We start from the raw sequence: 27,786 nt of genomic DNA, 5'->3' as shown, positions 1-27,786 counted from the left end.
ACTTACTATCTTTCCTGCTGGCTTCTGTTGTAGCCATGCTGCTCTGGCCTCTGGGGCCATCTCTCTCTTTCTCTCTCCTCCTCCCCAAACCCAAAGCTTTACCAAACCGAGCTGTGTGGCCAATCTGCAAATGCTGCTTTAATGGAGAGCCCAGGGAATCTGGTGGCTGTGAGGTAATGTATCTTGTGCGAACATAAAAAGGAAATGGTTAATCTAGTTCACCCATTGGCAGTCATGTCTCTCTGCCAGGCGTGTGCCAGCGCCACTTCACTTTCACTCTGTGCTCTTGTTGTCCCAGCTGGATGACAGTAAGACAACAAACACAAATGTGTCTTTGGCTCTTACAAACCATCAGGCACTCCCACAGTGTTCTCAAATGCCTTTAATGGCAGTAATAATGATAATAAGCTTCATTTATAAAGCACTAATCACCTCGTCTTCTAAAGCTTTTAGTAAACAGTTTCCATTGTTTAATGAACCATGTTGATATCAATGTCCTGTTTCCCCCCCCCCAACCCCCCAAATTAGAGTTCCCTGCAATTTGGAGGCTAATTTATATCTACTTGGTATGTGTGAAGTGTTTGTTCATGAACAGTGTTTGACATTAGGCCCGCTGAGAGAGAAATGTAAACTCTCTAAACAACAGAACCTGTTTGTCTGTGAAACCAGATCACAACCTGCTTTTGTTTATTTGACAAGTCAACAAAAAGACGTGAGTCAAATAATCATTTTAGGCTTACGATCAGAATGCATTTTTCATTCGAACAGATTCAGCCGTTAATTTACCAAACTTAAGGACAGCATGTGTTGTTTATTTCCATCATGACTATAGACTAAGATAATGTAAAGACTATTGTGTGGTCAATACAGCAGCAGTAAGAGGAACAGCCTCTCTTGCAGTTGTGTTGTTGGTGAGTTAGAAACCAATCCATTAGATGGCTTCTCTACATTTCCACACCACAAACCACTTAAGTAACTCTCCTTCCTCCTGGCCCCGAGCAGGACATCAGAGTTACTCCCAGATCTTTCATCCTTACATGAAAACTCAAAATGAGAATAATGAACTAAAAAGCAGCTAATAGTAATATTTACAGGCATAATAATAATAATAATACAGACATTTCTGACATGCAAATTTAGGCCCGGACCTAATGAAAGTCCTGCAGCCAGGAAATGAAATGAGCACCTGCCACCTGCTAAATACAGGGTAAATGTTTGCTGTGGCAGGTAGAAATTTCAGGTCACCTGCCACCATGGCAGATAGTTTTTCCTCATATCAAGAGAGATTATTTTCAAAAGCAATTCCTAAATTTGAAATAGTCAGGGATTATACATAATATATTACATATTTCTAGTGTCTGGTACCACTGACTTCTAAAGCATTCAACATCGATTTCAGAAGTGGCAGGTGAGGAAATAACTTAATTTCAGACCCTATATGCAGCCATATGGTCCATGCATGAAGTACAATTCGTTATCCAGCCTATAGATACTTTTACTTGAAAAGAAAAAAAAAACTCCTTTATCCTCATTTTTTTTTTGTTTTTTACATTAAATGATACTTGAGTGGAATAATTTGCATCTAACTATTATCAAGACTGGATGTCTGACCTTTGACCTCCTGCTTTTTTGCTTGTAGATGTTGCCGATGATATGTTTTTAAGATGGTCTAATTTTTCCTATTAAGCCAAATTAAGTTTTATAGACTCTGTATGAATTGTAGGGAGGTTATGATGATAGAATATGAAAAATAAACCAACCATTAGGTGCCACAAGTGCCTATAGGAATAATAAAGATGCTTTATATTGGGGAGAACTTACTGTGGGTGGAGGACTAGCTAAAAATAGCTAAACTCAACCCAATTTCTTATACACAGAAAAATGACAGTATACACACTGTTGTAGTTGGTGATGCCCCACCTCACCTCACCTCACACAGCTGAGTCAAGACAGAGACAGCCAGTCAGAAAATACTGCCTTCAAAATAAAAGTATACATATTTATAAGCATGGAGGGAAATTCTAGCTATATACACATAGCCTACTTTCCAGGTTTGAAGGGATAAATAACAAAGTTTCTTTGTTATCCACAAGTTACATTGGGCAGAAGACTGGTGCTACACTGCACTCTGTGGATCTGGCCACTTTTCAATCCATGATGTCACAAGCAGCAGGTGTTTTCCATCAGCGGGCAACATGGTGGTTTAACTCATTTGGTTGTGGCCAGGAGTAAAACACACATGCTTGTAAGTTTTGGCTCGTAGAAAGCTGTCCTGCAGCTTTGATTGATCGGTAAATTGATTGAAAAGTTTAGTGAGAATAGCAAAGTTGTCGCCCCCATTTTCATGCAATTATGTTTCCTGGTGTGTATTGAGCATTAAAGCTCCATACGGCCACTAGCAATGATATTTGTGTAGACTTTTTAAATGTCTGTACTGTTACTGTATCCATCTAATGGTGAAACACTAATTGATGATTTACATTATTTGTCAATTAGTTGCTTGTTGGGTTGAACCTACAGTTTGTGGTTGAAAATGCCATCTAATTTCTAATTCTAGTCTGCATCAGCCAAACCTACCAACCTACATACAAAAACATTTTTGTATATAGGCCCAGATTTTTAATAATTCAGTGCAACCATTTATTTTATTTTGAAAGTCTGTAGCAGAAGCCGTATTTTTTTCAACCTGACTGACTTGACAGCGCTGACGGAGCCAAATGCGCGTAAAAGTTGTCCACTCCTCCTCCTCGTCCATGAGGCTCGTTTGGCTCCAGATATAAACACAGAGCTGCTGTCTGTGGCCGCTGCGCTCCTCAGGCTCCTCATGCTCCTCAGACTCCTCACTACCAGCACAGTCTGATCCAAGAGGCCGAAAAACAGGAGAAAAAGAGCAGGAGGTGAAGATCTGTGGCCCATTCAGGATGGAGGTAACAACTCTCTGACTCTTACTGTGGTTTTCTGTTTTAGCCTGTACTTTTAGGCCATTAGAGCAGATGTTTTTACCATTTAATGTGGTTTTGTGCAGCCTTGTGTGGTTGAAGTTAAAACATGACATCATAGTGACTAACTGTAGAGTATTTTTAATGGTGTGTGTTATTATTGTGACATTTCTGTGCAACCATTTAACAAATACTAATAATAATAATGCATTTGTGTCAATAGCTTCCACCTATGAAGTACTATGCACATTCACTATAAAAGTTCCTAATGATCTTTACAGTATTTATATTATTATATGTGATATAATACAAGATTTGACTTATGACAAACAAAGTTAGGATACGAAAAGATGGTTGTACTTTTCTTTCCTGAGGGTGTAGTTGTTCTGTTATGAACACACACACGCCTCAACATTAAAATGGGAACTGTTTGGCTCAGTGTGTTTGAGCTTCTTGTGGTAACAATTTCATAACAAGAAACCACAGAGTGAGTGGAGGGAAATGGAGCTGACAGAACATATGTCATCATGAGCCAGTGTTTGTGCACTGTGATAAATGTAATGAAGTTGTAATGCTATTAGTTTATTTTTTTTTCTTAAATCTGCATTTTGGTTTTAAGCTTAAAAAGTGTGCTTCTTCATGGCATAAGAGGCCCGTCTATGTCTGTTTTTCCTGTTGCTCACAGGTTTGTGGCCTCCTCCCTGCAAAACAAGCTGTTCCCTCTGACTTTTAACATCTTTCTCAGCTATTTAATGTCATGTGGCAAATAGGAAGAGAAACGCCCATTTGTTCCCCCCACAGCACGTGAGGGAGCACATTAGTAATCTGCCACAGAACTACTCTCACATACTTCCACCACCCAACGTTAGGACTCAGATATGCTTTAGCAGCTTCTAGACCAGCTTGGATTTAAAACCTTATTCTTCTTTCCCCTGTTGCCAATATTGAAAGAAAAGAATTCCCCCCCAAATCTGGAAAAGATGAAAGAATGATAAAAAAAACATAGAGGGGGGGCTTTCTAACCTTAGGTAAACATTTTTTTTTCTGATATAGTTACAGTTTCTGTGAGTTAAAGCTGTTTTGAGAGAGATAACAAACCTGAACCTGCACGAGCAGGCTGAACACTGAGATAGAGGAAGCAGGTTCAATTTGGTGACTCAAGCGTTTTCTGGATGAAACCTCACAAACCAAGACCAAAACTCACAAGCTCAGTTCTCATTACAAGCTAATTGTGTAATTTAGAGGTTGATGACAATGAGCAGTGCTGTAATGTAAATTTAAACTGAATGCTTACGATCTGCTTCTTATCTATCTGATCTTGGTGAACAACTACTGAACCAAGGTGCTGTTATTTAAGTTGAAGCATTGCTCAGTGATTTCATGGGCGATTTCTCACCTCAAAGTTATTCAGAAACAGATTTCTGTTGATGGTTTAGGTAAAATGTGACACTTCCATGGCAGCGGCGGTGAAGTAAAACCTGTGGTAAGTCTACTGAGTCCAGTCAGGTTCAGGTGTTGTGCAGTATTTTGCTGCTATTGACGATAAAATTGATGTGACTGAATTGATTTCAGTCAATTCCTGTTCGCTTGAGAATTTGGGCAAAATGGATCAGTTCTCCCAGATGTTAGCTGTTGGGAATGGGATGCTTTTTGTCTGCTGCAGCCTCAGTTTGAGGTTTGATAGGAGGATGTTTATTTTATGCCTCTGTGCTGGTGAAAGCTGTGGCCGGAGGCATCATGTTTTCGTGTTGTCCGTCCATCTGTATGTACGTACCATTCTTGTGAATGTGATATCTCAGGAACGCCTGGAGGGAATTTCTTCAAATTTGGCACAAACATCCACTTGGACTCAAGGATGAACGGGTTTTCGAATTTGGTGGTCAAAGGTCAAGGTCACTATGACCTCACAGAACAAGCTTTTGACTTCAAAGGGACTCTATGTAAGAATCAGAAATTGCTTGCTGACCGAAGCTACAGTCTCCCCTGTGTCTCCTGGCCATGGTCGGGGGGGCTGGAGCAGGAAGAGTTGACACTGTTTCACAAGACGGGCTTCACTAGATAGAACTTTGCGGTTATGGTGCTTCTGTGTAGTTTGTGTTGGAACAGCGTAGCCACACGCGAGCATTGCATAAGACACCGACCCGATTTATACGTGTAAGAAGTAACAAACAGTCCCTTTAGCTCAAGAATTCATATGCTAATTATGATAATTTCACAGAAATGTCTAACAGGATCAAAACGATGAAGTGATGACATTTTGGACAGAAGTAGGATGTAAAATGCAAATTGACCGCGTCGGTGGAGCAAATCACCTGCGAGGCGGTAATTCTAGTTTCATGCTGCATTTTGCCTAAAGCACCTGTAAACAAGCAAACTAGCCTGTAAGGTCAGTCTCACACTCACCGTCATTTAAACTGCTTCCGCTGTGCTTTGATGACACTGCCTATTAGTTTAAATTTGTCTGTGTCTTCTGGCTTTAGGAAAGAGCTGTGGGCAAACATTGATTTACAGCTGCCTCAAGCAAGCCTTGAGTGGAGATTGATGCATGGAAATTCTTAAATGTTGTGTTTCCTGTTTTGCATCGACAAGATATCCAGTGGACAAACTAGAAATATAGCGTTTGTGTGTGTGTGTGTGTGTGTGCATGCACCTGAGGATTTGTGCTGCATGTGTGTGTCGGTTGTGGGGTGGGGGGGTGGAGGTTTTCCTTTGATGGAAAAACAACACCACAGCTAGAGGAGTGAGTATTTTGGAATTGCCTTGCCAACCATATGGTGTGCACATTTATTATGTAATGCATAGTAAAGTTAAGAGACCAATAACAGAGGAACTCAGTCTGTACCAGCCAGACGGTACGACTTAATGAGTCTGTTTTTCCCCATGTTGCTTTAGAACAGTATGTCATTTATATAGTGTCACACTATTATTATTGTTATTATGAACCAATACTTCTCTCCCTACTGCTTATACTACAGTCTGTACCACTAGAACCAGTATATAGTCCAGTGTCACGGTAATAAATAGAGTACTGATGTGTCTTAAAAGCGTTGTGTGATTATGCCACAGGGTAAAAGTATCTGCTGGTATTATGTTCAGAGCCAGTCAGAACTGGACATTATCGTGACAGATCCAGTGTGAGGTGTTTGCTGAGGCTGTATGTGTTTCAGGGCAGTATGAATGGTTCACTCTGTCCTTAACATAAAACAGACACCTAACTGACCGTGAAGCTCAGTGGAATGTAAAGCATCAGCATCAAGGAAAAGCCTATGAAACTTTATCCCGTTCACAAAGTCACCGTGTAGTTATGGTTGGACCTGTGTTCAGAGTGTGAGTAAAATTAATAATCTGATTTTATTAGCTTATACAAGTCAATAAAGTCGTGTGATTAAAGCGCTTCTGCTGGATGAAGAGCACATAGTGTTGATGGGACAAACCAGCAGCATCTCATGTGATTTAAAAGCTCCGATCACACTGATGCTTCCTGTTTATTTATAACATCTTGCAAACCACATCATCACTTTCTCTGATATTGTCTCATTAGCTGTTTTTCTACCTTCTGTCCACATATTTGAACTCTAGCATCCTTTTGAAACCAGTACTTTACAATGCCAAAAACACGGTATTTGCTAAATCAGTTGGAAAAGAGAAGCAAACAGCAGGAAGTGCACAGTTTCTGCAGAATATTCATATTTCCGCTGTATTACTGCTTTTCATTGTTTCACAACATATTTAGTTTCCCAGGTGATAACAGTAACAGTGTTTTGGGGCAAAATTAACTCTTTGTTTCCATGGAGTTACAGGCTACACTCATCATAAAAGTAACTTAACCTCGCACCAAGAAAGACTCTGGTGATATTAATTTCTGTTGACCGCAGTGGGGCATTAATGCATATCGACAGTTGGTAGTAGTAATAAGTAGAAGACATGTGGTCGATGTAAACAATGCAGGTTTCAGACAAATTTGCAAATGTTTTATATTGTGGGAAATGCATTTGACATGTTTGTCAGGCCTGAAGGACACACACGATTTGTTTTGGTGGACAAATGTTGAATGTAAAGGAAACTGTTTATCTGGTTCTGTCGCGCTGTGTACCCTGAAGCTGATGACATAATGGTACAAGCTGGAACATTATCAGCTGGCTCTTAAACTCAGAAGATATATCTGCTTAAAATAATAAGCAGTTCTCTGTCTTTGGAGATTGTAGTGTGCACAGACTTGCTAAAGCATTTCAATAGTTTGCAGTAAATGTGTGATCATCTGAAGTTAATCTAAAATCTCGTTCTAAAATGTCATATTGTGTCGTCATGTGGGATAGTTTTACTCTCTGGTTTATTGCCTGTATTTTACATCTCCTTGTTGACTTCTAGTTGTGTGGGAGCTTGGCTCGTCGGAGGATACGTGCACCTTTACGACCAATCAAATGGTTCGTAAAGCCTCATAATTCTTTAACTGCTTTTATTGCAGTGTGGTTGTTATTATCTTAAACATTGTTTACAATTTGTTTCCATTGCAGACCCTCACACTATACATAAATTGTGTGTTTTTCTCTGAGTCATGCTATCAGGCATGAGTCTAGAGCAGAGCATGGGGCAGAGAGATAGCCTGGGTGGGAACTAGACAAGATAGTGAGGAGGACACTGTGATCTGTACAAGAAAAACACACATGCTGTTGGCTTCTAAGGACGTTTTGTCATGGATGGATACATGTAGACTGAGGCAGCCTGAGTCAGGCTTTACGCTGTCTCAGACATCTGCAGATTGTCAAACATGTTGAATTTAGTCAGATTGCAAAACGTGAGATACGTGCAGACGGATTTTGAGAACAGCGAGCCAGACAGAGGAAGTGGAAACTCCAAAAAAACAATATCATCATGACTTTATAACTTACTTTCAAGTCTCCCTGCAGAACAGTTAACCCATACGGCATGCACCTCCTCAACCAGCCTCTTCTAAATTTGGCATCCAGCCATGCTCTTTATTCCCTTTTTTGGCAGAAAGGAGTGCAAACACAATAAGTGCTGCAAGCTGCTTGTACTTTGTACAAACCCAATTTTTCTTTTTGCAAAATGTTGAGATTTTTAGGTTAGGTTTCTAGGCTCAGAAGGCAGGTGCACACTGCAAGTTTGAACATGTTATAAACTCACTAATCTTTTGGAGGATACAAGGGATGAGAAAAAAAATCAAATTAACATTAACTGCTAGGTAAAACCAAGGCAACTCGGTATCAGAATAGAGACTATAGAGACAAGTCCACAATGTAGTAGAGTGGCTTGGAAACTGGACTGTGACCTGTGACCTTTCCATTATAGGACAGCCAATCTAACCAGATCCTTAACATAAAGCTTCAGTAGGCAGAATATGTTTGGCATCATTGGGCAAAAATTCCATAATCACCTTTCAGCATATTGTAATTCAAGTGTTCTGAGAGAAAACTAGACTTCTGCACCTCCTCATGGCTCTGTTTTCAGGCTTTAAAAAATGATAGCACGTGACGGGAGACTTTGACCAATCACAGGTCATTTCAGAGAGAGAACGTTTCTATTGAGTGTTCCTATTGGCTGTGCTCTGGCTGGTGGGCGGTGCTTGGTATTTCCTCAACTGGTCTCAACATGGCTGCCGGATCACAAACTTTCTCATTTTACAGCTAAATAGTACACTACAAGATGATTCTGAAAACATGTGAGGCGAGAAATAGGCATTACAGTAACAGAATATTGATTCATATTTGATCAGCGCTGCCTAGTTTGACCATTTGATCAGAGTTCACGAGTGATTGACAGCCGACTCATAGACGGTAGCTGGACGGCAGGCTCCAGATCAGCTATGTGCAGGGCTTCACTGAATGAAATCATCCCATGTCTGTGCTATACTCCGCCTCCACGTCAACTATCTGATCCACTGTCCAGATGGTTTTTGTCTTTGTGATTGCTGGATCAGAGTGGATGAGAATACCAGAACACCATGTAGAATCCCCAACAGATGCTTGTATCAATGTTTTCTTGCTTAGGTTCAAACATTTGGTGGACGTACTGTCTGCTGTGAGCTGTTTACATTTTTTGATATCTTTTCTTACTCATCATTCACTCTCCATTTCCCTGCCTTCTCATTGCACAATTCAGATTATCTTAAACGGGCTGTTATCACATTGAAATATCACGGTGCATTCCACGAAACAGGCCTGGCTCTATCATCTGGTCTCGTATCTTCATCTTTTGCCAGTCAAATTGCAGTTAAATAGCATAAAAAGCCTCTTGGGGTCTTGCCTCATGTGTTGTTGCATTTGTCACATTTAAGAAAAAAACATATTTGAGGTCTTTCTGTGGAATTCGAACTATATCAGCAGCTTTCTGTTTCCAGGTCGTCTGGATTTATTTTCCCTCTCTCTGGATGCTTATTTTTTTATTACATATTTGTTTCCCCACCCTAGTCTGTGTCTGCGGCACCTCCCATTTCCTTTGAGGCCGGGCCAGCAACATCTCGTAGATGAGGGTGTCCGTTTACCTCATCCCTCTGATCCTGGGCCTTTCTAGTGTACTTCCACACACACACACGGGAAAACACACAAACACAGAGGGCAGTGGAAAAGTGAGATATTCAGATGAGGTCCAGTCCAAAAACACATCATGTTTTCCTGGAAAGGCAGCGAGCGAGAAGGTGCCTGTCTGCTCTCTTACCACTTAACAAGTGTAGGCAGAAGGGAGCTGCTCACTATGGTAGTTTTTCTCCCTGGCAGAACACGCTAACTTGTGAAAACAAAGTCTGCAGACTCAAACCGAAGCCACTACCGCTTGGTGATGTTATTGAACAAGCGCTTGCTCAACAGCTGTGCTTTGGTGAGCTTTATTTATCTTCACTTTCACAGATTCCCAGTGTGCGGGGCTCACCAGCGAGAGCTTATGAGGATTGAGAGTTCCTAGAGAACAGTTAAAGATCCTGAGCCCGACATCGTCTTTATCAGCTCCGTGGTAGATTACATGGCTGTTGCTCTCTGACCACCGCTGAGATATATGTATTAGGATTTGCTGAGACTAATATCATGTGCTTCTTCTCCCCTGCCTCTGGAAATAGGAATAACGGGAACAGATAATAGCAGGCTTTGTGTGATCTGTTTGTCTCTGTGTTCTCTTTCCACATCTGCCGGTCATACAGTAAACCTCGTGTCTTCATCCACAGCATGGAAATTAAGATGCTTGTTGGGATTAACCTTTACTTATCCAAACACAGATCACTGAGGATGCACACGCTTTTTTTCCTGCAACACTCTGCTTCACATTCACACTGAAGTCCACTGTCTTCTATAGAGGGGTTTCAGGTGTGGTCATGTGCACCGGCAGCCATATTGGAGGTCAACGGTTTTATTTTTCTAGAAACGATGGCTCAAAAGAGCTGATTACATCTTGAAACTACTATTCAGTAGGGCCTGGTGGAATGGTTATATACAGTATACCACATGATGATAGAGAGTTGTTCACCCCTTCCAAGGCGTCTATCATTTAATATTTATCGTTGCATAAGGTTGTGGGCAGTGTTGCTGATTAATAAGTAGAACCTAGTATTTTGGTTTCCAAAATTAGTGCATCAATGTTGTTAAAGGGACTCTATGTAAGAATCAGAAATTGTTTGTTAACAGCGACACCTGTGGCCGTTAAGTCAACGAAAGTCAGTGTCCTGTTGCTCGCACTTGCGCTCGCTCTACCTAGACATGAACGAGCATCGGTCAAAACAGTGAGGCGACACACGTCAGCTAAAAGCACAATATCACTCTATATTTCAGCTGCTTGACAGTAATGTTAGCTGACCAGACGAAGGTCTCTCCATGAATCAATGCCGACCGGGGTCAGAAGGAACTGGAGGGGAGACACCGGAGTTTTGGTCGGAGACGATAACGTTACTCGCTCCGTAGAGCCCCGTCTATTCACGCAGCAGCAGGAAACGACACGGGAAACCTCTGTTGGTCTGGAGGAGCTGCAGCATTTATTTCTGCACAAACGTCCATTGTGCATTCACTAGATATTCTCAGAGGTAAACTAACTCTTCTCTAGTGTGTAGTGTGCGCGCATGCATGTGAGAACAGCGCGGTGGTGTGAGTGAAGGCAAGCAGAGGAGCAGAGTACAGCAGAGACTCCGGCCCTGGAGACCAAAGCTACGGTCTCCCCTGTGGTCTTCTGGCCGCGGTCGGGGGGCGGGAAGCAGGATTAGTTGACACTGTTTTTGCAAGACGGGCTTCACTAGATAGAACTTTGCGGTTTTCTGTGTAGTTTGTGTTGGAACAGCATATCCACACGCAAGCGAGCATGCGACACCGACCCGCAATGATTTATAAGAGTGTAAGTATAAGAAGTTACAAACGGTACGATACCGATACCTTGATTTGTCAGGTATTTAGAACACTTTCTGTAGAATGTAAAAAGTGGAAACAGTGATGTATATCGTCATCTTTATACGCCTTTATTTTGAAAATCCCAGGGCACGTCTGTGTCACCAGTTCCGTCCAAGCGCACCTCCTTCCTAAACATTCAAACAGTGCTTAAACATAAGAATGTGGCACTTTATAGTGAACAACAAGAGGTTGTTCTTTTTTTATTCTTTTTATTATTAAAAGAATAGATTGCTTTTAAATGTCTGGTAGAGCACAGTAATAAAATTGTCAAATCATATTTAGTTGCTTTTTGTGAGTTGATATAATGTAACTGATTGGGTTAATGGGCATATTGATATCATCTAGTATCGATCGCAGGGCCCCTGAATTGAATTGAATCGAAATCGTATCGTGGGGACTTTGTGATATCAGCAAATATCGTATCATTATCCAAAGAATCAATATAATATCACATTGTGATGAAACTTGTGATTTACACCCCTATGAAGCAGCATTATTTTTGTGACACTGGTGGGGAAGAAGCATGAATTGCTGTCCGCACACAGTGTCCTTTTTTTTTTTTTTAATGTTATTTTTTGGGGGACATTTTCATTTTTATTGGGAGGACAGTGGATAGAGTCTTGGAAAGGGGGAGAGAGAGAGTGGATGCGGAAAGGGCCACAGGCCGGATTCGAACCCGGGCCGCGCGGTCAGGACCAAGCCTTGATACATGGACGCCCACTCTACCAACTGAGCTAACCAGGCGCCCCACACAGTATCCTTTTTGATACCACCACTACAGGGACGCCAAAGTCTGCCACTTAGCAGCTTCACTGCATTGCTCCAATGTACCTCAACAGTATTAATGCATACTCAAGAGGTAACAGTGTTCACAGGGCTGCAGACTGTCCATGGTAACTAACTGGTTTCTGGGGAGGAAAAACAACCCAAGAAAAGATTTGTTATATCATCGACACAGTAGTGTCTATGTCCTGAGCTGCAAATGAAGTATTGTCAGTGAATTTATCACAACTGGCCTGGGGATCCAAACTATCAAATGATTTCATTTATACCTCTTTACTATCCTCTGGGCTACCACTGTTCCCTTAAATGCCAGTTTACAACAAGCATAATTTGCTTTAAATAACAGAAAAGCGCCTGATTTTTCCAAGTAAAATGTTTTCGATAACAGTGTATGAAGGCTGTACTGTATTGTGTAAATGTAAGCAAGGAACATATAAGGTTTCCATGGAAGTCAGAGTTCAGAAATAGCTTGTTTCTTTTTAGCGTCAACACAGGCTCGTTTTTGGAAAACTTGAATCACATGGGTAAGGCGCTGCTTTAAGAAGCTTTTTTTTCAACGTTTCCTTGTTTAGACATGCTCAGTCACTCTGTATGCTAGATTACAGTATGTTTCAGATGTGGTCTCGCATATCCAGGGACACTCTCTCTTAGGAGCTGAGGGGTTACAGCGCAGAGCTGTGATCCAGGCTGCCTACACAGATCTGAGGCTTTTTCCCAGGCCGAGAGCCCCAGAAATAGAGTTTTGCCCTGCTCTCTCCTGCAGTGAACCAAAGTTTCCCACTCTTCCACAGAGCTTGGGGTCCCAGCTGAGTTAAACATGCGCAATGCTGCTAACCAACCGAAGGCCTTGTATGGCTCATTAAAATAATCTGTCTCTTTTGTCATCTCAGTGAAAACAGTTTAGTTCAGTTTACTGAGAGGAAAACATGTTTGCTTTGACATATTCAATTAAAAAGGCAAGACAAACAAATTATTAAAGGAACCCATATTGTAAAAAGTGAGATTTTCATGTTTGTTTTTTTTTTATTATAAAGCTAGTTTACGTGCTATAGAAATACTGTGAAAGTATCGAATCACTCAATCCATGGGGAAACACACACGGCCCGTATTCAGAAACTGTGCCTTTGAAACAAGCCGTCAGGATTTCTGTAATTTTGTGATGTCACAAATCTACAATATTTAGACCATTTTACAGTTTTAAATGTAATCATTCTAAATGTATCCCAGTTTATTTCCAGTTGCAGTGTATGTGAATGACATCAGCTGACAGGAAGTAAACAGGTACCCAAGCTGTTGCTTAGCAATGCAATTCCGTTGAAATGCACTGAAACGGTTGTTTCAGACAGAGGGTAAATACAGGCATATTCAGGCAGACAGTACAAGGAAAATAAAGTGTTTTTTGAACATGACAGCATGTAAACATGTTCTAGTAGAAACATAAAATACAAATATGAATTTGAAAATTAGCATGATATGGGACCTTTAAATTAGTTCAGATTAGTGTACTATATTTATTGTATATCTTACATAAGGCTGCGGACAATGACTCTGTAAAAGGTTCTTGTTTGATAGCAGATAAAAAGCTTGCAACATGCTAAACTGTGGAAGTTTTGATACTTGTAATACACTTCAACAACATTTGTACTTTAAACATGAATAAAACTACATCTATCAACTTACATACTGTATGCATGGTCAGTGTATTTTAAGTCAGGGAGGTATTTCTATTGAGTCTGACGTTATTTTCATTCTGCATGAAGAAGCTCATTAAAGATAAGGGGCTCGCTTTGAAAAGACGCATGGAAGAATATTAATGGATCTGAAATGACTTCCTCTAAAACTAGAAAGTTGTTTAATAGTTAATGTGGTGGAAGCCTTTAAATCTTAATACAGCTCTCAGCTTTTATTTAAGTCACTTATGCAAGTAACTGAAAAATATTATCTTCGTTGTACATGACCATATTCCTTTCCCAAAATTAACAGTAAAAGCGCAGAGATCACCTTCAACATACCGTTGAAATTAAATATTTTTTCTCCAAATTTACTTTTTGAATACAACTAAACCACATGTCAGGAATAGAATTAACTCAGTGGAAAGAACAAAGAAATGATTGATTGTTTGGTAGAGGGGGCTGGTAGACATCCTCCTGTGTGTCATTTAAATAAAGTTACAGAAAAAACTGAAACCTTGATTTTTCATTCGCCCAAAACACCTGAGCAGCGATTTAATCTAACAAAGCTCACTTCCTTTGCCTGCACTATTGTGCTGAGAGTTTGTGCTCTGAAGGAGGCATTTGTTTTTGAAGGACAGGAAAGAGTTAAACAATTAGAGGTTACAAAATAATGGTGTGGAGGTTGGGTGGTCCTGGGTGATTACTATTTATCACGGATGAGAAAAGGGAACTCAGGAAAAGGGTTGGGACGTGGATTAGGACACAGAGGGAAGCATTAACAGAGGCACTGCAGGGCGAGCTGATGCTGTAATACGTTTTGGGTGGAGGGAGCAAGGTGGTGAGGTCATGTTGAGAACAAGGGGGGGAAAAAGGAAAATAAAGCTTGTGATTAAAATGTGGAATGTGTGTATCTGTGAAGCTTGGGATCTCCATGTTTCCATGGGCTCAAACTGTGCAGAGAGGGAGGGAACCGAGAGGTGGACACACCAGGAAAATGTGACAGAATTGGCAGCTGTGTGAAGAGAGGCGTGAGCTTTTTAGTGGTCAATAAAAGTAGGATGGAAATGACACGTAGCATCAAAGCCAGAAAGAGAAAGGGAGGAGCACCACAAGCAGTGACTGTACAATGCAAATCATTAATTGCTGACATGATGGATGAAAATCTGCACAGTCCTGGCACGGCACGGCTCAGGCTGCCCCGTTGTGTTGTAAACAAACGTCTCGACCCATTCACACCCAACGCAAAAACGACTAGAGCCTGGAAGACAGAGTAATGCTGGAGTGTTGTTTACAAGGCTCACGTTCGTGCACATCACAGCCGCCAGCCAACTTATCACTTAGGCCACAGATATGTGGAGTGAGTTAATGGTCATGAAAGGGCAGTGCGGAGGAGGGAAGTTTAGCAATCAGCTTGGGAATAGTGGGAGAGACAGAAAGTGAAGGGGCCAAGGAGTGATAAGAGTGTGAGGCTGCAAGGACAGGTCCCTCCTGTCACAGGCTGTGGCGTGATGTTAAACAGCTGTGGAGAGAGAGGGGCTCACTTCCTGTGTCCAAACCCACAAAATACACTCTTTAGCAGAAGAGATGAATACCTCCAAGGACAGCATTCAACTCAACACACTGATGGAGATGTTTTTTTTGTTTGCATATTCATCCTTTCTGCTGTTTCTCAACCCGTCTGCATTTTCCTGTTGAGGAGAGGGAAGTGAAACACGGTCCTTATCTTAGAACATCTCCTTGTTCAGCTGCAAAATGGTTCTCTGCACATGCCATGCTTAATGAGACTGTATTGTTGTTTTTTAAGATGGATTTGCTCAGAAAGTCACTGCCTTGAATAACATCATTCAGTTTGTAATGCCTCATCTAACAGGGCAAAGGCATGCCATGCATGGATCTTAACATTCAGTAAAACTGGCATTTCTTTTGTCTCAAGGCAATATTTTAAAATGTAACAAACAATGTCAAGACTGTTAACATGAAGTATTTGTCAGTTGTTTGATTGAATGGCTTTCTTTTCCAATAGGATTCTCCATCCAAGCCATCTGTGGCTGAGCTGGCTGGAAGGTTCAAAGGTCACATTCTACCAATGCCCAGCTCAAATGACGAGGTACTTTATTTATATCTTATATAGTATACTATCCATACAAAAATGTGCAAATAACTGTGTTGAGTTACCCTAGAAGAACAGCACTCCACATTCTGTTTATTTCATACTTAAATACAGTCGTTGGTGAATACTTACAGAATCCCTCTTCCTTTTGGTTTGTAGTTGCCGTTTCGAAGAAGACCCCCGTGTTCCCTGAAGTTACAAAATCAAAAAGATGATAATGAAGAATCAGATGTAAGTATTTTTCTTCCTTTACTGACCCATGTGCTTCAAATCTGTCTCCTTGATATACAAAGGAAGTCTCAAGAAAACAGACTTAGATTTGTTTACTGTAAATTTTCATTGCAACCTCACAATTTCAACACAGTAGACAGTGTACTGTTGCCAAATCGACAATTTATCTATTCTTTCTTCTGCCTAAACATTAGGGAAGTGTTAGTGCTGCTGTCTTTCAACCTGTCTTTGCATTATGAAAGCAGATCAGTGCAAACATGTGTACATCACAAGCATGTACAACAAAAAGTTGTTTTGTTTATTTAATACTATTTAGTCTATATTATTTAGGCTTAATACTCATTGGGACGTGCTTGTATGTTGTGATGATTTTGTGAATTTGTCTTTTCATTCACTCTGCTCTGACTGTGTTCTCTTGCAGAAAACTATCGTCTCACCGAATCCCTTTAAAATCAAGATGAAGAACTCCTCCGTCATTGAGAAACTTCAGGTAAATGCATCTTACAACATTTGAATATTTTGCGAATAGGAAACCAAACAAATGCTAGCCTCTCCCATGATGTGTTATTATAGGATGTAGTATACAGGCAGAAGTAGTCAGGAGATTGTATAATCAGGAGATTGAGATATGTAGAGCAGTACTGCCACCCACTGTTCAGTTGACACTGGTGCACGATCTGTTTGCACACTGAGAAAAAGAGGAAGAGCTTGTCCCTGATGCCACAATCGGCTCAGATTAATGAGCTAATGGGATCATGGGACACCCAGCCTCCAGCGAGGCTCGAACTCGCCACCAACGTTCCATTAGTTAGCAGTTCACACGGTGGGCAGCCATGGGACAAAAGGGCTGCCGCTTCTCCCTCTTCCTCTTCTCCCCAGTGCAGGTAGGATTCTCTCCTCTATACGTGAACAGAGGTTTGGGGACTAACTCGAGATTTGATGTACCTTAGTTCTCAGACTGGATAAGAAAGGTGTTGTTTGTGACACTTAAAAGGTTATTTCAGACCATACTTCTAGCAGGCGAGTTTTCAAAGTAAGAACGTGACCAGTGCAAGCAGAGCAATATCCTATGTGCACACCTGTATAATACTCATTTTCAAACAAAATTGCACATTTTATGGAGGAATAATCCCTGCTTTTTAATGCATATATATTTTAATAATATACCCATGTTTAAAGTAACATGACATTGGTTAATCTTTCGTTCACTTATTTCATCATATCCCCTAATAGAATGACTCTTATGTTGAATTTATGGCTCATTATCAGCTTTTACTCTCATTTTAGGTTTGTCGTATGGTCATTTTGAAAAGTGCTGTTTAAGTACATTTAATTCCACTAATTAAGGTCTTTGTTTTACAATTAAGTTTCATTAGAACAGAATGTACCAAGGAGATTATAGTATCCAGGCTTCAGGATCTTCCTTTCCCCTGTAGGCCAATCTTGCTCTGTCACCCACTGCTCTGCTGCCTTCACCCAAGAGTCCTGAGGTGAAGCTCCAGCCGGCGCCGTCGTCCCCCGACACACCCTGCTGCCCGCAGAGCCCCCTGAGCCCCACCCTGCGGCCCTCACATCAGTCCAGTGAAGAGGAGGATCCCATCAGCTTCGACAGCCCTCCTGAAGGCGCCCCGCTGCCGAGCTTCAACAAGGTAAACATACGGACTCATGCTAAGCTATTTGTTACATCTCCTTATAATGCAGTTAGTCTAGTTTGTGGTATTACTGTAAGTATCATGTTGAAGAACACCCTAGATCATCTTATTCCAGTTAAATTTTTTTCTGATTAGAGATCATTTGTAAGCATTTTTGAGTAGTTAGTACCCTCATGTTTGATATATTTGCATGGGTTTTTGTTTGCACAAGCTCTCAGTCACTAAATGACAAACATGAGCTGCTGTCACATTGAGGCCCCTGAAGTGATCCTCACGCTATTCGCCGACTGAGCTGTGACGTCACAACCGGACACATGGTCTCCGTCCCCGTTGACGTGTTTCTCAGCGGGTGTTCTGTATCTTCTATTTAAGCAGGCCTTGGATAAGCTGGAGCAAGATGCCCCTGTAGTGCTCTGCAAGGGGGATTGAAGATGTAATCTCCTTAGCCTAGTTAGAGTCCATATAGGTACCAGTTTGTCCAGTGCTCTCACGCATATGCTGATACTTGGACAGTTAACATAAATAATTTGATGATATAAATAAATTGATATTAAATATAGATTAGCTTAGCTGTCTTATAGATCTAAGTTGCCTTGATTTTTTAAAATTTTGTTTAAAAAACATGATTTCTTCTGGTTCTTACTCATCTTTTCCACTCAGACTCGTGCACGGCTATCAATCAAAAGGCGCCCACCCACGAGACAGCACAGGAGGTCAGCTGGAGAGGAGGCGGGAGCCTTCGGGAGTACTCTGTCCCCATGTGAACTGTACAGCCCAAAAGAAAATGGGGACATGGACCCGGTTTTTGAATATGGACAGCCGGCAATTCTAAAAGATGCTGAAGAGAAGGACAGGGACTGTGAAAAAACAGAGGACGACGTAGCAAAGAGTGACCCCCATGACAGGGGAGATGTGGGGGAGGAGCAGGACGCAGAACAAGCCCAGAACTTGGAGGCTTTGGAGGGGGAACAGCAGCCTTCATCAGAGCCTTGACCTGCCAAGCAGATAGAGGGCAATGTTCAGATGGGAAGGAGGAGATGCCTCGGGAGGAGCACCAAGGAGGAACTGACATGGTGTGAACTGTGAATGTTTACTTTAAGAAAATATATATACATATATTTATGAACATACATATATTTGAATAAGTTATTCAATGCTTTGATTAAGAGAACTCTTAAAATACTCCTCAGAAAAAGTTAATCCGTTTTAATTTCTTGGTACCTGCTCTTTTTAAGTCCCTCTGCCGCCCTCTCCTGGCCGTCTACAGAACAGGTCTATAAACACTGGAGAGATTCGAGAAGCAGCTGTTCTCTGCACATGGAAATAAGCATCACAGTTGATACTGTGTCCATTATCAGCCAGAGGAAATTTGTGTCATATTCTGTCAAGTCTGCACGACCAGACTCCTGTTTTTTTTATGACAAATAGCATTTTTTTCTTTGCAAATCAAAGACATTGATAAGAGTGCACTTCCATGTCAGAAGTATCTGTCATGTAAAGGACTTTTGAAATACTGAATGCTGGGTTGACAAAAGGCAAAATATTACTAGACTTCATATATATATATATATTAGCAGATATATAAAAAGTTCTGACATTGATGGGTATGATCATACCGAATTCCTATCACCTTAGGTTGAAATCATGTACTTTACTTATATAGATTTCTTTTGATGTATGTCAGTCGAATTTTCTGCGTGTCTTTCATTTTGTATTCTGCACAGTATCTATATTCCAGTGCTACTGTGGAGTGGCTCGGGCCCTCAGCAATTATGCACAGAAATGTTAAGAAAATAAATGGCTTCCTTCTTCTGTAAGAAAAATGTTGACATTGCATGTATTTCATCAAATTTTAGGGTCGAAAGAATCATTATGAGTCAAAATGATCAACATTGATGAATATCTTCATTCTGGTATGCCTGTCAGTTAATACTTCATGCTGTGTATCATCTCCTGAGACAATCGTTTGCCAAGGACAAAGCTTAATATAGCCTACTGGGCTTATAGTTGGAGGTTACCAATGATGATGATAAGGGATAGCATTGCCGAAATGCAGATTTGAAAAACCCTGCACACATAGGAACACCCACACAGGTGATTTAAATGACTTTCCCTGGTTAGACCTCTTCTCAGGGCTGTGTCTGCGTGAACAAACTGACAGTTTGAAACTGAGCTTGGTTAACAGCTTTATTGCACCTGTTAAGGTAGGACGACTTACACCTTGATAATTCTTATTAGTACATGAAGTCACATCATTTTCCCACTGTAGCTCTGAGGCCCATTTTCAACCTGAACAGAGGTTTAATCGGAATAACTGAAAACAACTGTGTGGACAGCCAGAGAACATTCAATTTAATGGAATCACAGTATTTATATAATTATATTACTTTAATATCTCTACATATGATCTGATCTTTTAGGACAAAATGTGCTTGTTCCTGAGGGCATTATTAGCATAATATGAAAACCTTGTAAATCTCTTAGACTTCTACTGGTGACTATTTAGAATTGCAGAAATTGCAATATGGGTAAACATGTGTCCTCTGTAGCCTAATTGGAAGGCTATACTCTACCCCAAAAGTGCAATTTATCTTGAATGTGTATCTTATGTCAAAAATGAACTTTAATTTCTTTATCCACAAGCTCATGTTTTATTTTTACTCGAAGTCCTTTTAAAACTGTTAGTGTAGCAGCAGGTGAGTGCAGGTGCAATGTAAAGTTCTGATAAAATAATTAAAATATTAATTCACATCATCAAAGGCATCTTGCCTGAAGAATATCTTGAATTTGACAAACAGCAAGAAAACATCCCAGCAGGCATTTAGCATCATCACCTATTGGCTCACATTAGGTTAAACAAACAGTTGTAAAATCCTGGAGACCTTTAGGCTACCTGGGAAAACACAGCATCACGTGGTGTGCATACTTCAGATAACTCAGGATAGGCAGTAGGAACAAGTGTTTACACGCAGTCTCCGTTATATTTAATCACAACAGGACGCAGTTTGATCGCAGAACAGTCACTACTTATATTCACAGGAACACAGGAGTAGTGTCACGTCCTGTCGTCATGACATTGACAGTAAATGTTTCCTCCCACCCGCTTTCTTAACTTACTGTAACTTGACAACGCCTTCAGACGTCAGCTGCACCGAAACTTGGAGGACTCGTAGGTTTACTCACCTGGCTGGCTGTGAGAGGACGAGCAGAGACAGAAGAAACGAATAAAGGAATCTCCCACGAGCTGTCAGCTGTCTAACCATGTGAACTCTTGACCTGTTGTTGTTTTAGAGGAGTTGTTGGTATTTTGAACGCATCTGAGACGTTTACGGCCCCGCGGTCGCTGCAGTTTCATTATTAAAAAGTTATAGTAGGCACTTCCGGATTGGGACTTCAGCCAGGCTTACAAACAGAACTCCCATTTGGCTCTGGGAAACCAGCAAACCAGCATGGACATTGAGCTGCAGCCCATCAACAGGAATGGGAACGATGAAGCAGCATATCTGTCTAATGATCGGGTGAGTTCATAATGCTATATATATATATATACATGATAGATAGTATATATATATATATCTATCTATCTATATGTATATATATATATATATATATATATATATATATATATATATATGTATATAGATAGATAAATATATATATATATATATATGATAGATAGTATAAATGATAGATATTAACATTAATGATAGTGATATCATATCATGATAACATATTAGTAAAAAGACACAAGTAAGTAATACAGAGTATAAAACATATATATACCAGATATAAAAATAACGGGAGATGAAGAAACTGTTAAAACTGAATATAGTGCAGGGTAACAACTGAGATACGAGACTAATAAAAATGTGAATATAGTGCCGAAAGTGATATAGTGCTGAGTTTTTTTAAAACTCAGCACTATATATATTTTTTAAAGTATATATATATTTTAATATATATATATATATATATGTACAGTATATATATATATATATATGTGTGTATATTTATATATACTTTTTTCTTAGGTAACTAACTGATGAAATTAATCTGTTATATGTAAAATATATCATCATGCCACCATTGTAGCATTTCATAGTAATATTCCCCAATATGTTCCTGCTCCTAGGTGACAGCAGGTAATGGAGATGGTGTGCCCTACAGGGTCCCTGATGCAACAGAGAGAGATGGGTTGCTTTCTGTACAGGTGAGCTTCCATCAAATCTTGTGCTGCTTTGTTCAGGTTTACAGTCTGTTCAAGATATTACAATAACTCACATATTCTGTTTGGCTTGGATTTTCCATTTTTGTGTAAAAGACAAAAAAGGGAGCTTTAGTTTCTGTGGCAACAACTTGATTTAGTCACTTATTTTCAGCACTCCTGGAAGTGAATAATTCTACACTGTCCCTAGATGATTTATTCCATTTATAGTAAGGGGAGGAACGTGACATATGTCTGCTGTGTTTTTGTCAGACTACTGGTTGTAATGGGGACACGGTGCCCTCCGGCCATGCAGCAGAAGCTCAAAGGAATCAGGGAAATACATACACTCCTCGAGAGGTATGGAGACTTTTAGTAACAAAAAAACAAAAAAAAAATGTTAGAAATTTGTTGTTCCTGGGGTATTTCCTCCTACACTTCGAATTAAGGAAGTGTAACTTTTCTGTTTTCATGTGATAACTCACTGAGTTATTTCACATCCATCCCTTGGACACCAAACATGTCAGTGCAGCTACAAATAACTGGATAGTGTTTTTATGCTCTGTTAATATTCTTTTTTAAATGATGTCTCATTAAGGTGATGCTCCACCTAATATCTATTTATTGTATCAAACTAGAACCCCCAGACTGTAGCACTATTGACAAAGCAATTTCATTATGCTTTTAGATAAGTGCCGTGTGCAGGGTAAAGAGAGAGCTGCATGAGGTCATCTTCTGGAAAGTCAGACTATGGATGGTCATCATCTTCATCTTCCTCCTCATCATTGCTGTGATTCTAATTTCGCTGGCCGTGTGCTCAGGTAAGGTTTCATGATGAGTATGTTCTATATTGTGGAGTGTTCGATGATGCTATATTTATTAAAGAATACGTGCATAAACAGAGTGAAAAGTCAGGTGAAGATTTAATTCAATTTGATCTGTAACAAGGCAATTTATCATACTTTAAAGCACAAGTATTACAAGGTCATGGCCAGCTGAAGGTCAAAGTGTAAGTTGTCATGCAGTGCTCATGCAAGAACATAACATCAACACTTGTGCAATGAGCCTGTAGACTATTTCAGAGGACAATGCAAAGCTAATGATAACATAATGTTACCGTTTCAATACAGCAGTTACTTTTTCAGTTTTGACCAATTTTCTCTTTGAGCAGTGATCCATGAGGACGTGGATGAGAACTTTGACCGTTCGTTGTTTAAAGTTCCTCAATATTTCAATGGGAGCTTCCAACTGCCCAACCTGGTCTTCACAGAGGAACTTTCCACCCTCTCCTCCAATGAAAGCCAAGCACTTGCTGCTGAACTTCAAGAAAAGGTTTATACCAATTATCACCTGTATTTCAAATAATGATCTATGCTGACAACAATTGTATGAATTGCTTTCGTATACAGTGTTTTTTCCCCCTTATTTTGCTAATTCAACAGTTGTCTCCTAGCAACCACACCTATATAAACATCATGAATAGAGAACTGACAGGATGCATACTGTATAATGGCTTATTATATAATAACTGGGGAAAAGATGCAGGGGCATTGTGCACTGTAAGGCAGTGAATTAATGGTAGCAGTAGAAGTGAATAGTTATGTTATTAAGGCAAGGTAAGGTAAATGTATATACAGTGTATAGCACATTTCATTAGGATACAAGTAACATCAATGGGCTTTACATTAAAAACATACATTAACAAGTAACGTACAGAAGAATATGATAAATAACATGTAAGACAATACAACAAAAAATATTTGGAAAAGATGTAACGGTGTATTAAGGTGTATTTGTGTCCAACGCCACTTTGCCTGCAAATTGCAAATTTGCCTCAGGGGGCTTTACAGCATACAGCAACAATGACAACTGCATATTATATAGATGTAAAATCCATCACTTCCAAGTGAAAAACACCTTCTAAACTGAGACAGTAATGCCACAAGCTTCACAAAACAAAACCTGTTCATGGCTGCTGTTGCTAAAAGCCCTCTAAAGGGAAAGTAGGTTAGTATCTGCCAAAAACATCTAACTTCCTGTTTGTTTCTGCATGTGTCAACCTGCCCCACCCAGCTCACAGACCTCTACAGACTCTCCCCTGCTCTTGGACGATACTTCTCCCAAGCGGAGATCTATGCTTTCAGGTAATCACACATTACACTTACACACAGTGTTTACACCTCTGCTACATGAACTGGATTTAGCCTTTTGTCATTTAAACATTTTGAAGGGGAAACTGTGTGAACTTCTGTTTTACTCTCCCCACAGGAATGGTTCAGTCATCGCTGACTACCAGCTGACATTTCTCATGCCTGAAGAGCAGCAGGATCAGCTGAGAAACATAACTGTGAGCAGGGAGATGGTGTACAACGTGTTGAGACAGTTTCTATATGACCAAGAGCAAGATGAGTCAGGGCCGATTTACATCGATCCAGTTTCCCTAAACATGTTTTTAAGACACTAGGAAAACAAGACCAGACAGGAAAACTGGTGTATCTTGCTTTCTGTGTCATTTAAGTGTGACACTCAGCAAACACTAAACCCCCTACAGTAAGGTAGTTGTTTGTGTCAGACTTCCGTGTGATTCTCCCATGAGTCTGTAGAAATATTGCATATGATGCATCTTTACCACAGCAACCTACATGGCCACAGTCACACAAACCCATTATGGCTGTAGGTCATATGGATGATCTCATTGTGTGTTCTGTTTAATAGGCTTTTAAGATTGTTCTTAATTCAAATCAATCAACAGTGCATGACCTCTCCAACCCGATAGCATGCGAAAGCGTGTAATAGACCTGCCTGTCCACCGGAGGATGGTGTCTCAGTGTCATGTTTTGCCTCGCTGAGGCATGAATATTACACGTGTGTATGAAAATGTAGTACCAGCTGGGAGCAACAAAACCACTGAGTTAGGTTAAAGCTTCAGTAGACAAACATTTTTTGGCATCATTGGGCGAAAATTCCATAATAACCTTTCAGTATATTGTAATTCAAGTGTTCTGAGAGAAAACTAGACTTCTGCACCTCAGCGTTCCTATTGGCTGTTCATTCAACGGAGGCAGCTGTCAATCACCTGCCAACTTCGGTCAAACTAGGGAGCGGATGAGAAAGTTCGACCCGGCCGGTGGGCGGTGCTGTTTTCAGGCTAAGAGTATTGGTATAAATTAATTCTATTCATTCCCTGACTATCACTGTGATTTCATAACCATTTGTACAAAACCTGGGACTGAATAAGTGTTTATATTTGCATATCTGTGCCATTATTTTCCGTCACCAGACATGATTTGCAAACCAAAACTGTGGAACGCTCTTTTAAAACATTTGCCTATGATGCAACAAACACTGTAGGAAAATAAGCTGTAGAGAACTGTACATGAAAATGAGTCTGCTGTTTTGATCATTTTGTAAGTGAAGGGTATGCCTTCCCACATGAAACTCTATTCTATACACAAAGAATTAACCTGCTGTATTTCTAATGTTGTTTTGTGGTTGAACAGTAGAGGGAGTGCATGTCAAATATGCAAGTAACTGTTCCCTTTGTTGTTGTTTTTTTTTTTTTTTGTCTCCAAGGCTTTCTCTGTCTCTGTTTGGAGCAAACACTTGATAATTTGCACTGATATTTTCCTGTCGAGTTGCGTTAGCAGCAGGTTGCTGCATTTAGTAGCACCGGTGGCACATCACATGTAACACAACTAGAGCCGTGTCAGTGTGTGAGATTGCAGTCTGTTTCCTGGCAGTGATCATGTCAACATGTCTGTCCTCTAATAAGATTACAGCTGTCATTAATGTTTGTGCCAAGTTATCTGGTCACAGACAGTCTTCGCATGCACCAGATGGTTATTAATTAGTCCTCCCTTCAGCTGGTTGCACTCCGTACAAGACTTCATGGAAAGAGATGAAGTTTGAGCCAATTAAGACACTAATTTCCATGTAATTTTTTTTTCACTTAATTTTTGTGGTAAGAACTCATCTGAGTAAAGTTGATTGTAATGGATTGATTAAAATAATCATGTAAGATATGTATAAGGCCTGTAATTTCTCAAATAAAGAATATTTTTGCAGATACAGTATTTCAGTATTTGTTACTGCTGAAATTGTGCAGTTAATGTGAAGCTCATACGCACTGTAAGAGTTAGTCATTCGGTTACAGTATAACTTCAGAGTCAGTTGATCTACCTTTTTTTACAATGGACTCAATAATAAAAATACATAGATTGGGTGTGAACAAGTATTAAATTGGCAAAGAATTTACTTGAATATAAGTTCTGGGGTTTTATAGCAATTAGGGCTGTCAAAGTTAATGCGATAATAACACATTAACTTCAAATTTGTTTTAACACCACTAATTTATTTAAAGTATTAACACAACTTGCAATGTTTAGGTAGTAGTGGGTGAAGATACTGGTATCATATGAAACTAGAAAACCTAAGGAATCCATTGGAACCAACCATATCATACTTGTTGAGAAAGGCACTAAACGTACGCTAAATTTTGCCGAGGAAAAACTGGAATGGCCATTTTCAAAGAAGTCCCTTGACCTCTGACCTCCAGATATGTGAATGAAAATGGGTTCTATGGGTACCCACGAGTCTCCCCTTTACAGACATGCCCACTTTATGATAATCACATGCAGTTTGGGGCAAGTCATAGTCAAGTCAGCACACTGACACACTGACAGCTGTTGTTGCCTGTTGGGCTGCAGTTTATGATTTGAGCATATTTTTTTATGCTAAATGCAGTACCTGTGAGGGTTTCTGGACAATATTTGTCATTGTTTTGTGTTGTTAATTAATTTCAAATAATAAATATATACATACATTTGCAGTTCTCAAAGCATATTTGTCCACTCCCATGTTGATAAGAGTATTAAATATTTGACAAATCTCCCTTTAAGGTACATTTTGAACAGATACAAAATGTGTGATTAATTGTGATTAAATATTTTTATCGATTGACAGCCCTAATAGCAATACATTATCTTTGAGTTTGAGTTTATTTGCATTTATGCTCACAGATGAACTGAATAGAAGCAGAATTTAAAAATAGAAATCTATGCATGTCGTAAGAAATAAAAACTATACATTTATTCATACATACATACTCATACAAACACATTTACAAATACAAACATACCCTTACATACAACCATGTATACATATTAAAACCAAACTAACACACTAATAAGAAAACAAACAACAAACCCCACAACCTTCAGCTATCCATCTTTTGTTCCCTTCAGTTCTGTATGGTACAACCTGACTGCTGTAGGCAGCATGTTTGTTCTGCACTGGACTTGTGTGAGATTGTTTCTGCTCCTAAGAGACTGTTTGTTTTTTCTGTTCTTGTCTGTGGGAGTACAGATGGCGGTGCACATAAAAAAGATTTAACCCCACACATAACCAGCTGAGCTTTATAAAGGACCTAATATTGGCTATTCTGAAAAGACACGATTAGAATCACTTGAAAATATGATTGTGTATGACATAAATTCTTAATAGTACTGTATTCAGAATGAATTATTCAGCATGTTTTCCCCCAGGGCCACCTTTTCCTGAAGGGGAAATATGTTTGCACGTGCAGTTCTCAAATGTCCCCTGCAGCATGACAGTCACATGCTGGTCAAAAGATCAAGTTTAAACAGCAGTGCGATCTAAGAGATTTCGAAAGCTTATTACTGTACATAAAACCAAATCACACCACCTGCTCTTTGAAACCCTCAAATATTGCAAATGTTCTGATAAACGAGAACAAACCTGCACATTTCTATTTGGACTGGATTTATTGATTATAGTGCTTTGATTAACTTAAG

The 27,786-nt window shown here is 39.9% G+C and overlaps 2 protein-coding genes across 3 annotated transcripts; both read left to right on the top strand.

Annotated features, from left to right (window-relative positions):
• The first annotated feature begins 2,657 nt into the window (after positions 1-2,657).
• Positions 2,658-19,586, top strand: zgc:153184 (uncharacterized protein LOC751652 homolog). Its single transcript, XM_037774394.1, has 6 exons — positions 2,658-2,927; positions 15,800-15,883; positions 16,046-16,117; positions 16,539-16,607; positions 17,554-17,766; positions 18,430-19,586. The coding sequence occupies exons 1-6, from the start codon at positions 2,922-2,924 to the stop codon at positions 18,760-18,762; spliced, it is 777 nt and encodes a 258-aa protein (XP_037630322.1). The 5' UTR covers positions 2,658-2,921; the 3' UTR covers positions 18,763-19,586.
• Positions 19,587-20,719: 1,133 nt separating this feature from the next.
• On the top strand, positions 20,720-24,952 carry LOC119490869 (TPA-induced transmembrane protein homolog). 2 transcript variants are annotated; one of them, XM_037774392.1, is made up of 7 exons: positions 20,722-21,287; positions 21,902-21,979; positions 22,247-22,333; positions 22,662-22,794; positions 23,145-23,305; positions 24,047-24,117; positions 24,242-24,952. In XM_037774392.1, the coding sequence occupies exons 1-7, from the start codon at positions 21,219-21,221 to the stop codon at positions 24,435-24,437; spliced, it is 795 nt and encodes a 264-aa protein (XP_037630320.1). In that variant the 5' UTR covers positions 20,722-21,218; the 3' UTR covers positions 24,438-24,952. The 2 variants fall into 2 exon arrangements, with proteins under 2 accessions (XP_037630321.1, XP_037630320.1); XM_037774393.1 differs by lacking the exon at positions 22,247-22,333 and having other exon boundaries at positions 20,720-21,287.
• The last annotated feature ends 2,834 nt before the right edge of the window (positions 24,953-27,786 follow it).

Source organism: Sebastes umbrosus, chromosome 7, assembly GCF_015220745.1.
Source record: "Sebastes umbrosus isolate fSebUmb1 chromosome 7, fSebUmb1.pri, whole genome shotgun sequence".
Taxonomy (NCBI): domain Eukaryota; kingdom Metazoa; phylum Chordata; class Actinopteri; order Perciformes; family Sebastidae; genus Sebastes; species Sebastes umbrosus.
This window is presented reverse-complemented; position numbering and strand designations above follow the sequence as displayed.

Coding starts and splice junctions, on each gene's coding strand:
- LOC119490869 (XM_037774392.1), top strand. CDS start 21,219: ATGGACATTGAGCTGCAGCCCATCAACAGGAATGGGAACGATGAAGCA. Junction 21,288..21,901: donor CATATCTGTCTAATGATCGG/GTGAGTTCATAA, acceptor TCCTGCTCCTAG/GTGACAGCAGGTAATGGAGA. Junction 24,118..24,241: donor GCGGAGATCTATGCTTTCAG/GTAATCACACAT, acceptor CTCTCCCCACAG/GAATGGTTCAGTCATCGCTG.
- zgc:153184 (XM_037774394.1), top strand. Junction 16,118..16,538: donor ATGATAATGAAGAATCAGAT/GTAAGTATTTTT, acceptor GTTCTCTTGCAG/AAAACTATCGTCTCACCGAA. Junction 16,608..17,553: donor CCGTCATTGAGAAACTTCAG/GTAAATGCATCT, acceptor TTTCCCCTGTAG/GCCAATCTTGCTCTGTCACC.